Consider the following 18007-nt stretch of genomic DNA (forward strand, 5'->3'; position numbering starts at 1 on the left):
ATATAAAGATTCGACAGTGTAGAAATTCGGAAATGTAGATACTCGAGAATGTAGAGATTCCTGAACGTACTAGGAAATAAATTATAGATACATCAAAAGATTATTGTACGTAGAAATTGTATATGGAACTAGTTACATGAAATAGCATTTCATCAGCAAAAAAATCGAGTATTGCAGCATAAGTATAAATTCCGTTATCTGATAAGAGTCGAGATATCGTGATTAAACTAGATAAAATCCTCAGCTACTTGCCGTTGATATTGCGAAAGACATCGAGAATGACGATGTTTAAACGGAAAAACTTGTTCCGAAGGTACTTCGGCGTAGTGAATTTTTTTTCATGATTGCGAAGTTAAATTGCAAAGGATTGCATGTAGTATAAGAAAATTGTTTACTGAAGGTTCTTTAATGTAGGGAAATATTAAGATTAACCAGAAGAAGGTTATATATATACTATTTATGAAGTAAGGAGATGGTTGTAATTGATAATTTAATAATACTTGAGGAACTGATAAGGTAAATAAGTAGGAGTGGGGTTAAATGTGGATGGTCTAGGGAAAATGGCAGCTAAAATGTTCTTATCAACACGGCAAGTGCTCTGAACATAGTAACATACGCGTGGCATGCATTATATGTAATTTCAACGAGGCATTTTTTATATAAATTGATTGATTGATTCATTGATTTTATAAGGGCCTCGACTGTTATGATTATTGGCCCTTTTTGAAATAAATAAATATTAAAATTGTCACAAGTGTGTGCTCATATTTTGAGGAAACTTCAAAATACCATTACACTTTCATATCAATCAAATTTTGCTCTCAAAGTAAACTCTTTTTTGCAAAAGAAGATATCTGTGAAAATATTTTTTGGAGATTCGAAAAACAATTTTTTGCCATTCTCATGTCATTCCCTACATCATCGACGACATACACTATACCGGGTGAACTGTTTTGAATACATAAACCGCATGTTTGGACGCATGGTATATATTATAAACTGCAGAAAATTAATATTAATAATTATACAATAAATATATAGCATATTAATCAATAAAATTAGTATAAATTGAATTTTTATAAAAATGGAACAAGTGGCGCCATCTCTCCGGCGAACAGGGTGAACTACACACTTTTGAAACACTAGTTTAATTAGTTCCCGTCTTCTGCCACTAGACGGCGCCACATAAGATGCCAATATGGTGATCATCAGAGTCGTCGATTAAGAAGAGTTCTGTTATCAGAGTCGTCGATTAAGAAGAGTTTTGTTATCAGAGTCGTTGATTAAGAAGAGTTCTGTTATCAAATCCGTTGATCAAGAAGTGTTCTGTTATCAAAGCAGTCTGTCAAGAAAAGTCCTATTTGTAATTCCGAATAAATGTCTTGCAATAGTAACCTTAGACTATTTAGGATTTACTTACGAATGGTTAAAAATTGATAAGAATTTAATAAAGTTAAAATAGTTCGAAGTTAGTTGGTGTTGCACTCCGATATAATTTAATTCATACTATAGTCAATTAGGCAAATAAAATTAGCTGTATTAACGGAATTAATCGGAAATGGTACACGTGGCGCCGTCTAGCGGCAGCGCGGAGGAACTAATGAAAGCGCAGTTTCAAAAGTGTGTAGTTCACCCTGTTCGCCGGAGAGATGGCGCCACTTGTTCAATTTTCCTAAAACCCCAATTAATATTAATTTTATTGATTTAAATTACTGTAATATGCATCAAATTACATTGTAGAGCAAGACTAATTAATTTCAGAATGTCTAGACGGCTTTTCAGTATTTTATTGAGCTTATCAAGTTAAGTTCCATTAATTCTACCATTAGATGGCTGGACACTTCAACGTCTACAATATGATTTCTAAAATTTCTAAATATAATGCTTTAAACTCACTGCAAATCATTTTTCTAATACTAAAGCCTTTCTACAAAAAATTCGGAAGAGTCACAAATTATAATTAACAGTTCTATTTTATGTAAAAACGCATTTTTATCTATAGTCCGTACCCTCATCGCTAGATGGAACATATGATGCTGTTTTTTTTTATACAGTGCCCGCGAAATTTAAAAATGTATGTTAGTCTCACTACTGAATTACTATTTAAAGTAATAACCATCCACAATAATTACTCTATAATAAACTTATAGTCATTTTCACATACTTTATTACAAATTAAATCGCCCCATTTAATTTTATCGCTATTACCTTAAATAAGAACCTAAATTCAAATATAATATTTAATTACAAATGAATAATAATTCACGCAATAATGCACAAATAATTTGCAAGAATAATACTATTAGTATATTAAAGAAATTCGAAAAATTTTCCTACAACCTGAAATACAGAATGCAGGAATTATAAGATATGAGGTTTTATTGTACTCCAGATCAGGTGACACGAACATCAATACGTTCTACACATAATCTGTCACGAACACAATAAGTTAAATATATCCACAAGAAGCTTGCACAAAAGCAGAAAATACTGAGATAATTCACGACAATTGAACTCGTGATAGTTCAAGAACTCTAACATCCTCGTTGTCATAGCTATCATGTCATTCACAAATTTAATAATTCTATATTACTTTCTCTAAACAATTAACTATTAAAAATTCAATAATGATGTCATAAAAACCCGTCATATAGAAGTCACTTTCATTTCATTTCACTTCATTTCACTTCTATTTATCAAAATTTATCAGAAACTGCAAAATCAAAGTTGATAATTATATCTGCCTGTGGAACTTTATTACTTATCAGTTTGTTGTATTACGTAAATATTAAATGGCTCTTCTTGTATATCTCTTGTATAGGTTGCCTCATAAAATTATGACAACTATATTTCAAATTTAGTGAGAGACACATAAAAACTCTTGAAGATTATTTTGCACAATATGTCAAATATTTTTGCAGTTCCTAATTTTATTTGTGAACACTGCAATAGGAAGACTCATGCAAGAAATGCAAGTTCATATTTCTTAAAAAATAAAATTACATATTTATCTAATTGTAAAATAAATTTGTAATTTTTTTTTTTTTTAATTCTTAAGGTATCTCATAGTGAATAGATTAAAATACAAGTAAAATATGTAATTTTATTTTATTTTAATTCGAACTTACATAAGTAAGATAAGTATGTAATTTTATTTTCTAAAAAATTTGAACTTACATTTCTTTCATCTGTTCCGTTGCAGTGTTTATGAATAAAATTACTTTTACCAGAGAAATCATAGTAAGCTTCTAAAACCGCCATCTACGAGATATCTCACACTTTTTTTTAAATTAGTGCTACTTCATTTTAGTACCATATCAGCAACTAAAAATATTTTGCAAAAATACTTTCCCAAAATAAAATTTGCAACGCAAAACGCTTTAAAGACACGAAATTCTCTCAAAGCGGTTAACACAACATTTGAGACGACCTGTAGAAAATTGTTCTCCTACCACCGGTGTCTGCGCAGAAGAGAAATATCGAGTGCTCAGCAGTGTGGAGTATACTCGCAAACACGAATGTAGACCGGCTCGATATAGCCACGTTGTGCCAACGATTTGTAACGAAACTCGTTGTCGAAACGTATTCAGTGGTCGTGAATGTAATAGAATTGATCGAAAAAAAAACATCGGTGAAACGAGACGTCGACGGAAGTGCGGCGTGCACCAGAAAAGATGGGACTCAAGGACTTCCGCATCGTTTTCGACAATCCTTGGAGCACTTACTATCCAGGACAGACGGTCGCCGGAAATATCATCGTTGTGCTGGATAGCACGAAAAAGATTCGCGGTATGTACATATTATTTACGTGTTGTGCGATGAGATCATCGATGATTCTATGAGTCATGTACCATTGTTATTTCCGTTTCACGGACCGCGAATCTGTTGATAGAAGTTGATTGGACAGGTGTTTATCATCGACATTGTTCTATTATTTTGTTATGAATTTAGGTAACTGTTGTGTCAGATGTAATTCTGGAAATATAATAATTTTAATATCGGATTAGTTCTGGGACTGATATTAGAAATTAGTCAGTGGTCTGAGGAAATTTTCAAACTTTCAAATTTTCAAATTTCCAAATCTCACAATTTTCCAAGTTTCTAAGTTTTAAAATTCTCAAGCTTTCAAATTTTCAAATTTCCTAATCTCACAATTTTCCAAGTTTTTAAGCTTTGAAATTCTCCAACCTTCAAATTTTCAAATTTCCTAATCTCACAATTTTCCAAGTTTTTAAGTTTTGAAATTCTCAAGCTTTCAAATTTTCAAATTTCCAAATCTCACAATTTTCCAAGTTTTTAAGTTTTGAAATTCTCAAGCTTTCAAATTTTCAAATTTCCAAATCTCACAATTTTCCAAATTTCTAAGTTTTGAAATTCTCAAGCTTTCAAATTTTCAAATTTCCTAATCTCACAATTTTCCAAATTTCTAAGTCTTGAAATTCTCAAATTTCCAAATTTTCAAATTTCCTAATCTCACAATTTTCCACATTTCTAAGTTTTGAAATTCTCAAACTTTCAAATTTTCAAATTTCCTAATCTCACAATTTTCCATATTTCTAAGTTTTGAAATTCTCAAATTTCCAAACTTTCAAATTTTCAAATCTCGCAATTTTCCAAATTTCTAAGTCTTGAAATTCTCAAATTTCCAAATTTTCAAATTTTCAAATCTCACAATTTTCCAAATTTCTGTTTTGAAATTCTCAAACTTTCAAATTTTCAAATTTCCTAATCTCACAATTTTCCAAATTTCTAAGTTTTGAAATTCTCAAACTTTCAAATTTTCAAATTTCCAAATCTCACAATTTTCCAAATTTCTAAGTCTTGAAATTCTCAAAGTTTTCACATTTTGGCGAAATTTTTGTCACACTTTCTTGAGGTAAATGATTGCAAATAGATGGTGCGGTATTTACTGATTTCTTTCGCTACTTCATTTTCAATTTAGAAGTATTTAACTCTTTTCTAAGTAATTTGGAGCTAGGTTTAATGCAAAATTCCTTTTCAATTATAAGATTTATTGAGAATTATTGAAATATTAAACTTTCTCAAAATGGAGAATCATTGTATGGGTTCATGAAGTATCCATTGTTTATTTTATAATTTAGTGAAATATTTATTTTGTAATTTAATTTCAGTTGAATATTAGTGGTCACTAAATGTCCATAAATCTTGAGTTAAATACTGAAGTATAGCGCTTCTCTTTATTTCAAGATATATTGCTTGGGTTCTGAAGTTATATAAATATGTGGGCATTGTGGGGAGTAGACAATGTGCTTTGAAAGATTAATCTGTACTTGCAGCACAGAGTTTTGGAAATTTGAAAGTTTTGGAAATAATACCTATAATTTAAAAGTAAATATTAGAAATTTTAACAAATTTTATTGATGTTAGAAATTTTATTAATATTAGAAATTTTAAGTTTGAGCAAAGTTTAGAGCCATTTATTGAAACAGTTCCTCTTATATGACCTCCTTCACACATTTCGCCACAGTTACAGTAGCACTAAAGGCCATATAGCGAGATTCAACTATACATGATTTTGGCACACATATATTAGTATTCCAGAGTTAATTGAAAAGAAAGACGTGGCCTTCAAGAGGCATTTCAACGTAAACGTTCCATTAAGATGTAACTATGCCAAGATAAAACTGATATAGTGACTCAGGTTTAATATTCTCTGAAGGATAATATTGTTAAACCAATTGTACACCAAAGTTGTGGTAACGCAGTATTTCAGTTCTGATATTTTCTTAGCAATTTTTCTGATTAATTATTTTACCAGTATCTTTCATGATTATTTAGTTTACGATGTTTTTAATGTTATTTGACAATTTGGAAATTTCTACATTTTAAAGTTTAATATTTCTATGTCTTCAAATTTCCAAATCTGACAAGTTTCTAAGTTTTTCAATTTTCAAATTCATAAATTTTCAAATCTTCAAATTTCCAAATCTCACAATTTTTCAGGTCTCTAAGTTTTGAAATTCTTAAACTTTCAAGTTTTCAAATTTCCAATTCTCACAATTTTCCAAGTTTCTAAGTTTTGAAATTTTCAAATTACCAAATTCTCAACTTCTCAACTTCTCAACTTCTCAAATTCTCAAATTCTCAAATTCTCAAATTTTCAAATTCTCAAACTCTCAAATTCTCAAAATTTCTTTAAATTCTCAAAATTCTCAAAATTCTCAAAATTTTCAAAATTCTCAAAATTCTCAAATTCTCAAAATTCTCAAAATTCTCAAAATTCCCAAATTCCCAAACTCTCAAATTCTCAAATTCTCAAATCTTCAATTCCAAATCCCGCAACCCACCCAAGATCCAAATTCCCAAATCCAAAAATCTGAAAGCGTAAAAATTAAAAAACCTAACCTAACCGCGAACCGCACATATTTTCAAGTTTTGCTCCAGTTCGCATAACCGTCTAACGCGTAAGCCGCGTGTCTGTTGTCGCCGCATTCCTGAAGAGATTTCTTCTCTTCTTTATTGCAAGGTGTAGTTTAATTATAGCGCTCCTCTGTACACCCGCACACAGCCTACCGGTTGAGAAACATTTGTTGTCGTCACGCTCGATTGCTTTTACAATGCTTTATTCCATTTCCCTCTGTTGATAGAAGCCTGTCCGAGGGAAGCTCTTTAATGCGGTGTAAATTTTTCATTCGTGTATATTCGGTCAGCATTATGGGTATTTCTCTTTCGAGTGTTTATTTATACGCCGTGATGCTTTAGGTATTCGTCTAAATCTTAACGCGTTTGCTGGCACAATGCAAATAATCGTGTCTCGTTATCTATTACAATTATCACTTTAGATTGTTAGTCTAATAATTAAGGCGTTGTTAATTACTATCTTGCGATGTGCGTGATATACAATTAACAGTATGTTGTTTAAAGAAGTATTTTTTTTTATGACACTGCTGAAGTTATGGTTTTGAGGAACATGTTGAGAAACCTGACATAACCGAGGTTTGATTTAATCTAATGTAATGGGACCATAATCAAGTATAATTTAGTCTGATGAATCCGCAATACAATATAATTTAACGCAATCTAACTCTAGCCTAATTTAAGTTAACGTAATGTAATTGTAACATGATATAATTTAAACTAAGTTGTCTGTAAACTGATCAAACTTAACTTAAGCTAACCATAGACTAACCTAATTTAAACTAACCTTACTATAGTCTAACCTAATTTAACTTAACCTTGCTATAGTTTAAGCTAATTTAGCCTAACCTTGTCGTAGTCTAAGCTAATTTAGCCTAACCTTACCACAGTCTGATCTAATTTAACCTAACCTTACAGTAGTCTAATCTAATCTAGCCTAACGTTATTGTAGTTTAATCTAATCTAGCCTAATCTCATCCTAATCTACTCTAATTTAACCTAACCTTACCATAGTTTAATCTAATCTAGCCTAACCTCATCATAATGTACTCTAATTTAACCTAACCTTACCATAGTTTAATCTAATCTAGCCTAACCTTATAATAGTCTAATCTAATTTAACCTAACCTTATCGTAGTTTAATCTAATTTAGCCTAACCTTATCATAATCTACTCTAATTTAACCTAACCTTACCGCAGTTTAATCTAATCTAGCCTAACCTTATCATAGTCTAATATAATTTAACCTAACCTTATCGTAGTTTAATCTAATCTAGCCTAACCTTATCATAGTCTAATCTAATTTAACCTAACCTTATCGTAGTTTAATCTAATCTAGCCTAACCTTATCATAGTCTAATATAATTTAACCTAACCTTATCGTAGTTTAATCTAATTTGACCTAACCTTATTATGATAATGTTAGACTATGGTCTAACCTAATGTAGTCTAACCTTACCGTAATCTACTTTAATTTAACCTAACCCACCCTCAATCTAGTTTAAGCTCCAATATTTTATACTTCAAATAATTTTATAATTATTATTGTACAGGTATAAGCGTGAAAGTAAAAGGTGAAGCAAACACATGTTGGACAACAGACAAACAGGATATGGACGAGAGAGGACAATACAGAGACGGAACTCAAACAGTTACTGGCCATGAAGAATATTTTTCAACCAAGTACTATCTAGTTGGATCAGCTTCTGGTAATAATTTCAAACCATCGTTTCATTTTATACTAGACTCTTGTTGTATTATCTTTTTATTTTGTTAGTTGAACTCCGAAATTTTCAAATCTTTCTAAATCTAAGTCCTAAAATCTATAAATTTCTAAAAATACATTTGGAAATTTCTAACATACTAAATTTCTAAATTTCTGAGTTTCTTAACTTAATTAGATATTTCCATATCTCCACATTCATAAATTTTAAAGTATTGCATTTTAAAAATTTCCAAATTCCTTATCCCTAAAATAAGAAAATTTTCATGTCCCCAAATTGATAAATCTCCAACTTTTCATGTCTCCAAGTTGATAAATTCCGAAATTTCCATATCCCCAAATTGTCAAATTTCCAAATCTCCACATTCCCAAACTGATAAATTTCCAAATCTCCACATCCCCAAACTGATAAATTTCCAAATCTCCACATCCCCAAATTAATAAATTTCCAAATCTCCACATCCCTAAACCTACTCATCACATCACCCATTTGTTCAGGAGGCGAAATCGAGATTCAAAGCGGAGAACACAAATTCCCTTTCCAATGTGTTCTACCATCAAACTTGCCCAGCAGTTTCGAGGCCGATTTCGGACACGTTCGATACACGGTTAAGGTAACACTGGATCGTCCATGGAAATTCGATCAGGAGGTGAAGAGTCCCTTCACGGTGGTGTCGCCCCTCGACCTCAATCAAGAGCCAAGAGCTTCGGTACGCTTCAACTTTTTTATTCAAACTTCATAACCTCTTCGTCGACCGATAATGGAAAAGTGAAAACTTCGAAAGATTTCATCAAACTTTTCAATCGGAATTTATATTTGACAGAAACTTAGCTGGGTTAAAAATAAAGCATGAAATATAAAGTAATTTTATGCAATTATTCTTCATCTTCACAAAGGACATGCATTTTGACGAAGACATTTTAGAAATACCTTTGGAACCAAAAATAAAGTACAAAGATAAATATATAGAGAATACATAAAATTTTCGTCTTCATAAAGAGTAACATTTCAATGAAAATATCTTAATTTCTTACATTCAAAATGAGGACTCTAGAACGCGCCATTTTGAAAGCCATGCGTTGATACTAACCTTACCATCAAATACTGCACACGTAACAAAAAATTTTAAATGAAGCAAAAAAAAATAAATAAACAAGCTATTAATTGTAATTTAATATACTCTTTAATTTTTCATCTCAACAACGAATTTTAACAAGAATGAATTTGAAGAAAATTTTAACAAAAATAAATTTCAAAAAAGTTTTACCAAATTTCATGAATGAAAGTAAGAAGCTTTAGTTAGTTCAATAAATGAAGAGCTTAACGAGTCCCTATTTTCAGGAAAGCGTCCACGAAGAAATGAGCAAATCGTTTTGCTGTTTGTGTTGCGCATCAGCGCCATTGACGGTGAACTACTCGTTACCGGTGAGAGGATACGTGCCAGGTCAGTCGATGCCGGTAAAGGTGAACGTTGAAAATTTATCTGGAGTGACGGTGGACAGTGTTAAGCTCATTCTTTGTAAGGTACAACTCAGCTAGGTGCTGCTACTAACAGCCATTTGCGTGATGATGTGAAACCTTTGAAGATAACGATCAATCGTGAAGTCTAGATCGTGACTTTCCGTGCAACTATGCCCACCACGGACACCAAAATGGAAGAAATCGTGGTGGCGGAAGTTGGCAAAGGACCTGTGGAAGGAGGAGCAACTGCTGAATATGAACAGACGCTTGATATTCCTCCGTTACCACCGTCAAACCTTACCAATTGCGGGATCATTGATTTGGAGTATAATATTAAGGTCCAGGCCTGTGTTTCGACATGGTTAGTGACATTTTTGGTTGTTTTTATAAAGAGATTTTGGGGTATGTTGATTTGGGGACGTAGCGATTGGGGAGGATACTGATTTGGAGTCATAGCGATTTGGGGGTGTAGGGATTTGGGGATATGCCGATTTAGGGATGCACCGATTTGGGGACGTAGCAAGGTGGAATACTAATTCGGAGTCATAGCAATTTGGGGGCGTAGGGATTTGGGATGATACTAGTTCGGAGTCATAGCGATTCGGGGGCGTTGGGATTTGGGAATATGCCGATATGGGGATGTACCGATTTGGGAACGTTGGGATTTGGGGACATTGGGATTTGGGGACGTTGGGATTTGGGGACGTTGGGATTTAGGGACGTTGGGATTTGGGGACGTTGGGATTTGAGGACGTTGGGATTTGAGGACGTACCGATTTCGGAACGTTGGGATTTGGGGACGTTGGGATCTGGGGACGTTGGAATTTGGGGACGTTGGGATTTGGGGACGTACCAATTTCGGACGTTGGGATTTGGGGACGTTGGAATTTGGGGACGTTAGGATTTGGGGACGTACCGATTTCGGACGTTGGGATTTGGGGACGTTGGGATTTCGGGACGTTGGGATTTGGAAACGTTGGAATTTGGGGACGTACCGATTTCGGAACGTTGGGATTTGGAGACGTTGGGATTTGGGGGCGTTGGAATTTGGGGACGTTGGAATTTGGGGACGTACCGATTTCGGGACGTTGGGATTTGGGGATATACCGATTTGGGGGCATACTAATTTCTACTCACAGCGATTTAGGGACGTAGGGATTTAGGGATATGCCGACTTGGGAACATACCGATTTGGATACGTAGAAATTTGGGGTTACACCGACTTAGGGATGTACTAATTTGGGAATCTACCGACTTGGAATAACAGTGATTCGGAAATGAAGGAATTCAGTAATCTATGCATTCAGTAATGTATTTAATCTGAAATGTAGGAGTTCAGTAATCTAGGTATTCATGAATGAACACCTAGGTCAGTCTCTTCACGTGCCAATTCGTGATTTGACATCGGTATAGCAATTGGCATTGGTATCACCGTCTATCTATTTCATAGACTATCTATTTGATCTAAAACGAAAGAATGATGGAGAGAGATTATTTGATTCGAAACGACAGAAAACTGACGGGAAGATTCCAATATATATTATTTCAGGTATCACCGAAATCTATCAAAAAATACACTTGTCTTCGTTGGAACGGTACCGTTGGTGAATTATCAAACTCCAAGTGCTCCTCCAGCTGAAGCATACCCAACTAAACCGGAAGTTGGATGGGTTGCTCCTGGAATTCCGACGTCCAGTCCTGATGGTGCACCGGCTTCGAGTTTATATCCCAATTTACGTAAGAATATTTCATTTATTATAAAAGTTAAACAATTCTAAAGTTCTATAGTTGCAAATTCATAAAATTAAAAAAAATCTAAATTGTTCATAGTTCATTATTAAAAACTTCAAAGACCTGAAATTCTAACATTTCAGAAATACAAAAATTCTAAATTTTCCAGCATTCCAAAGTTTCAAAATATAATAACTTCCAACTCCCAAATCTCTAAAACCCTAAAATTTCAAAATTCCACAAATCCAAAAATCTAAAAAGTTCTAAATATTTATCTCATTAAACTCTCCCTTCGACTACCGCGTGAAAAACGAATAAATTATTACGTCACAATTAAAAGTTCCTAAATTAATTTGTCTAACATTTTATTTCAGCTCCTCCGTCGTACGAAGAATCGACAAATGGCGCCCGAAGCCTCTGGGAACGCGGCGAATCGGAACACGTTTTCGGAATATCGAATCGTTTCGCACCGAGATACCCGGTGTACAACTTCGTTCCTCCACAATGAACAACGAAATCATTTCACCACTTACAGCTTCATTTATAAAAAGAAAAAAAAAGTAAACGATCAAAATAGCACATAGGCATGTCTCATAATGAGTATGAGTTGGGCACTCATTTAAAAAGCTTTAATCGTATTTGAGAATTTATTGTGAACAGGAGTGGATCTAGTAGGGGGAGGGTGGAGATTGTTCTTTGTAAATTATTCATTTTGTGGTGAGATTTTACGCTAGTCAAGCTTGAACTTGGTCTTGAGATTGGTAGGCTTTAATCAGTGCCGTCGTTAGTGTACAGTTGAGAAATCACAGTTTTGAAAACTGTGTTTGAGGAGTTTTGCAATTTTTAGATTGGAACTAAATTAATTTGCGTTGTTTTTGTTGAACAAAATGAAGGTGTAAGGTGAGATGTAATGGTGTTGATTCACGAGTTGGTGTGTGAAGAGGCTGAAGAGTGTTTATTCTGGAATCCCAAATTTCTACATCCCCAATTTGCCACGTCCCCAAATTTCCATATCCTCAAATTCCCATGTCCCCAAATTCCTACGTCCCCAAATTCCCACGTCCCCAAATTTCCACGTCCCCAAATTCCCACGTCCCCAAATTCCCACGTCCCCAAATTCCCACGTCCCCAAATTCCCACATCCCCAAAATCTCTACATCTCCAAATTCCCACATCCCTAAATTCCCACGTCTCCAAATTCCCACGTCCCCAAATTCCTACGTCCCCAAATTTTCACGTCCCCAAATTCCCACGTCCCCAAATTCCCATGTCCCGAAATTCCCACATCCCCAAATTCCCACATCCCCAAAATCTCTACATCTCCAAATTCCCACATCCCTAAATTCCCACGTCTCCAAATTCCCACGTCCCCAAATTCCTACGTCTCCAAATTTTCACGTCCCCAAATTCCCACGTCCCCAAATTCCCACGTCCCCAAATTCCCATGTCCCCAAATTCCCACATCCCCAAATTCCCACATCCCCAAATTCCCACGTCCCAAATTCTCACGTCCCCAAATTCCTACATCCCCAAATCGCTACATCCCCAAATTTCTACATCTCCAAATTTCTACATCCCCAAAATCTCTACATCTCCAAATTCCCACATCCCCAAATTCCCACGTCTCCAAATTCCCACGTCCCCAAATTCCTGCATCCCCAAATCGCTACGTCTCCAAATTCCTACATCTCCAAATCGATTTACATTGAGGATATAGCTTGTACTTATGATCGATCACGCGCCAACTCATGGGTTGACATCGGTACATGGCTCAGTTATCAACAATCTATAATAATATATAATCCTTGCAATTGCTTCTATTTGCTGAATATTTTCATTCTTAATTTTTTTTATATTGTAAACTGTGGAATATAAAGGCTATATTTGATCATTTTTGGTTTCACATGGACCAACCCTCTTAGAACTTTTGTGTTATGACAATTGTCAATGTCTTTATACATATACAGTGCCATATTATATTTGTCTCAATTTCATTTTGTTATCAATAATATTTGCAACTGTAATCGTGAATATTTCCAAAAATATAAAATATTGCAGTTCAATGATGAACACATTCGTAAACAGCAAAATGAGTATCACCAATATGCAGAATCTTATTGAAATCGATGAAGGAAATATCATATTCTTGTAAATGACCTGAAGATTTTTAAAATGAAGAATAGAAATACCATAACAATTTTTAAATAATTTGTAATACACTCTGTATTGTATAAGGACGTTTCCTGAAAGGCTTTAAAAGATCATTTAGCTCCAAGAAACACTAGCGCCGGCACTGCTCCGTGTAAACGCAAGCATTCGGTCAATTAAAACGCACAATTCACTTATATACTTGATAACATAAACGATATAAGATCTGCAACAGTGAAATCATACTTCTTTTTTGCTAAAATGCTGCCTTACGTATTTTTCTACGAAAGTATTTGAAAGTAAGGGTCAGGTCCAAAGCAATACATATTAGATATTATTTTATTGCTGAGAATTGTACGCGGGCTTTTATGAATACGATTTATACATATAAGTACGCAGATATTTGTAATCGAACAAGACGACGAACAATGGAAATGTAAAATGTATTTGTATTTATCTTGTTGTGAATAAACTTTTGTTTTTACATATGTATTTTTTTATTGTGATACCTTTTCAGATTTGTTATGTGTTAACAGAATTGTTATTTGATTTCTATAAATTATTATTTAATATTTTATCATAATTTCAAATTTTTACATTTGTCAATTTCCGAATTGCAAACTTCAGTAATTTCTAATTTACAGAATTTCTAGATTCAATAAGTTTCTTACTTTTCAAAATTGAAATTTATCGAATTCCTTGATTTTCAATATTTTAATTTCTCAATGATCTGAATTCTCAAATTCTCAGTTTCCCAAAATTTTAAATTACCAAATTTCTAATTTACCAATATTCTAAATTCTCAAATTCTCAATTTCCTAAAATTTCAAATTTCCAAATTTCTAATTTTCCAATATTCTAAATTTCCAAAGTTCTAAATTCCACAGTAAAATTCTACAATTTCCAAATCCTCAGATTTACAAGTTTACCAATTTACAAACCCTCCAATATTCAAATCGTCAAACTCATAAATTTTCAAACTTACAAATCCGCATATTTCCAAATTCTGCAACTTTCAAATCCCCATTTTTCCAAGTCCTGCACTTTTCAAATCCCCATATTTTCAAATTTCCACATTTTCAAGTCCCCAAACTTTTCAACGTCCAAACTTCCAAATTCAGTATTTTTCAACCCCCAATATTTCAAAATTTCCAAATTCTCCAATTTTTGAAAATTCTCCAAGTTCTCCAAAATCCTGAAAATCTAAAACCCTAAAATTGCATATTAGAACAACGCTAGCAGATAAACATAAAAAAATCCAAGTAGCATAAGTTATCGTTAACACGGTCAGCTGCGACTGATCGATCAGCTGTAAGTACCACTGTGACGGTTCCGCGTCCTTGAGAGTAGGAAATGAAATATTAGTAGACTATGGTCTAACTTTTGTACGGATGCTCAACTAGCCAGATTGATATAGATCGTAATGGCGTTAGGTTACTTTTGTTGAAAGAATTTCGTCATAGAGTCGTCATCGACGCCAACCTTCTATAGTCTTTCTATAAGAACCATTGCGTGTGACCCACGTGTCTCTAATTATGCTCTAAACGAAATCAATCTTGAGCGTTCATTATACGAAATCAATCTCCAGTAGACATTCAGATATTTATCTAAAGACGTACTCTTTTTTTACTGACTCTATAATTAAATACAAGGACATTTTGATACATTTAATTGTACTGTTAATTTTATTTTATTTGTTATTTATTATTTTACTGTTACATCATACCATTTCACTTTAATTTTATTACTTATTTTTCATTTTATTTTATTTTACTTTATTTTTATTTTTATTTTACTTTATTTTTATTGTTATTGTTATTTTTATTTTTATTTCTATTTCTATTTTTATTTTATTTGACTATGGCACTTTAATTGTACTATTCACTTTTTATTTTATTTTATTTTTGTAGACTGTCAAATATATATTTATAAACCTACAATTTCAAATAATATATGAAAGTGTACATATTAGCTAATTCACAAGTTTTCAAAGATTTGCAAATTTCTAGTTGACAAATTAGAAGCTTCTACAACTTCACAAATACTTTAAACTAATCTGATAAAAAAATTTGCAAAAAATTTGCTAAATTTGTAGATTTACAACTGTACAAATGTACCAATGCAAAAGTTTGAAGGAAAAATACAAAAATTAAAAAATGTAGAAGTTTAATATAAAAATCGTTCTGTATAAAAGTTATAAAAATTGAGAAACATGGAAATATCAAGTTTTAAAGTTTTGAAAAAGAAGAATAATGGAGGTTTTACTATAATAACATCCATAGATGTCGAACTATAGTTTTATCGTTTCTAAAAGTTTTGCCTTACACTTTTAACACCGAAGTTGATGAACGAGAACATTTAATTTGCATGTGACTAATTACGAATAACACGTCAGTGAGTCTCCTAGTTTCGAAGGAATGCAAATTAACAGCCACAAGTCAACCAAGGTTGCAAGAGTATCGCAGAAACTCAAGTCGTATACTTTGAAAACCTCCAGGTAACGCACGAGCAAAGAAACAAATATTTGCATCTCATTAGATCGTGGTTTGAAGCAAGCTTTTTTTCGTTCATCTTTTAGGAGTCTTTTGGAAGAACATCGACGAAAAGAGGTAAATAAATGATTCGAGGTAAAAAAAAAATGGCGCGTTAATCCTCGAAGACTTTGCGATGCAAATATTTGAATATTTCAAAAATTGGGAAAATAAATATCGTGTGATGAAACTTTGTGTTAAATAAATTTTTACACATTTAACTCTGTATACTCTCTGTATATTTTAAGATGTTCAATGTTGTCAAATTTTAAATTCCTGCTTAAAGAAATAATTATGTCATTGGACATGTATGTTCACATATGCGTGTACATATGTGTGCAATACATATGTGTATATCAGTATGGTTTAAAAGTTAGTCATTTTTTGCTATCATATAAAAATTTATTATATAAAAAAAAGAGACAAATTTAGAAAATTATTGTATGAACTAAATAAATATTGTATAAGGAATCATATGAACAAATGTCTGCATACAACATTTATCGAATATCCAATATGTGATAAAAAATGCAACGCAAAAATTGCTACTCCTCTCAATTAAACGATTGAATTATAATTCACAATAATTATATCATGTTTATAATTAATTGCTTTATAACGAATTAAAATATACGAATTAAATTATTAATCAAACGATTTTGTAATAAAAAACTGAAGTTTAATTTCTCACATTACAGATAATTTGATAAAAAAATTGACACCGTGTAGTGACATGTGTCTTAGGTTCGAATAACAGGTTGACTCTGTGTTTATCCGACTTTAAGTCGGTATCACGAAAAACCGTTAGGGAGGATCGATAAAATACACGTTTGTACGCGACGACATTATCACGTACCATCACTTATAGCATACCCTGTTATATATTGCGACAGTAATATTCCCAGTAATTATTGCCATTCTTTTTTACTGTTATTTTATGGTTACTGTCAAATAATCGCTGAATTTTATACAGACTTTACGATTGTACGTCAGTGTACAGTATTCATTATATCACAGTTGACCCAAAAGTTTGTAATTTTTTAAAGAAACGTTACAAATTTTATTTAGAACTTTGTTATACAAGGTATTCATTATTTCTTTAATATTTAAATTTTATTATTGATCTGGGTCTTTTAATATAATTAATCATCTGTAACTATGCTCTTTTAGAACAAGTATTTTAATTCGTAGAAATATTTTCAAAAATTTCACAACTTAAAACTAATACTTGTATTTAGTCCAAGTGAACATTGGTGACATATCATAATATCTGTTCAAAATTTTAACAAACAATGGTTTTGGTGATTTATTGAAATAGACGAGTATAACTGAACTAAAAGAAATTTGTAATTTTGTACCCAAATAGCATATTTTACTCTTGCTCCAAAAAATTGTATTCATACTCGACAAGAATTCGATATACATATATCACTGTTCATACAGTTTTCGAAATGTTTACAATCCCTGAAGTTTGGGAGTCGATTTAGGTCTATCAGTGCTTCAATGGAAATACTACAAAGACGTTGAAGGTTCTGAAACAGCATATGAGTGAAAAGTTTTCAATTAGGAAACTTTTCCATGTAAAGACGCTCAATTGAAGTACTTCCATTAGCACCGCCATATATAAAATACGTATCTGCTATTTGTGCATTAGAGTAAGACTGTGACATTTTCACCGCGATTGCAATACTGAATAGATATGTAATCGTTGGACAATGACAACTTATTGATTGCTGATGAAATCTGTTATGCATGCCAAACATTGCGATTTTAGATATGTCTCCATTAGTAACCTTTATTTTATTTCGATAAAACAAAGCTGTTGAACAATTAGTCAATTCATATTAGTTTATATATTAATTGATATTAATTCATATTAGTTTATATATTAATTGATCTACATGTTATTAAAGCAAAGAATAGCGAAAAGTAGCTGTATCTTTAATAGCTACATACTTTTAAAAATTTTTTTTCCGAATTGATTCCATCACGATCGGTTCATCGTTTCACTAAAGTCTTTTCACTCCGAAACAG

The 18007-nt window shown here is 32.5% G+C and overlaps 1 protein-coding gene across 1 annotated transcript; it reads left to right on the top strand.

Moving 5' to 3' along the window:
* Positions 1 to 3477: 3477 nt before the first annotated feature.
* LOC100880337 (arrestin domain-containing protein 17) lies at positions 3478 to 13930 on the top strand. The gene is made up of 7 exons (XM_003700997.3): positions 3478 to 3789; positions 7932 to 8087; positions 8600 to 8811; positions 9444 to 9626; positions 9713 to 9924; positions 11113 to 11300; positions 11669 to 13930. The coding sequence occupies exons 1-7, from the start codon at positions 3675 to 3677 to the stop codon at positions 11800 to 11802; spliced, it is 1200 nt and encodes a 399-aa protein (XP_003701045.1). The 5' UTR covers positions 3478 to 3674; the 3' UTR covers positions 11803 to 13930.
* The last annotated feature ends 4077 nt before the right edge of the window (positions 13931 to 18007 follow it).

Source organism: Megachile rotundata, chromosome 2 (genome assembly GCF_050947335.1).
Source record: "Megachile rotundata isolate GNS110a chromosome 2, iyMegRotu1, whole genome shotgun sequence".
Lineage (NCBI taxonomy): Eukaryota > Metazoa > Arthropoda > Insecta > Hymenoptera > Megachilidae > Megachile > Megachile rotundata.

Excerpts from the sequence above, each read along its gene's own strand:
- LOC100880337 (XM_003700997.3), top strand. The coding sequence starts at position 3,675 with ATGGGACTCAAGGACTTCCGCATCGTTTTCGACAATCCTTGGAGCACT. Across the intron at positions 8,088-8,599 it reads TCTAGTTGGATCAGCTTCTG|GAGGCGAAATCGAGATTCAA; the intron begins GTAATAATTTCA and ends CCATTTGTTCAG. Across the intron at positions 11,301-11,668 it reads GAGTTTATATCCCAATTTAC|CTCCTCCGTCGTACGAAGAA; the intron begins GTAAGAATATTT and ends ATTTTATTTCAG.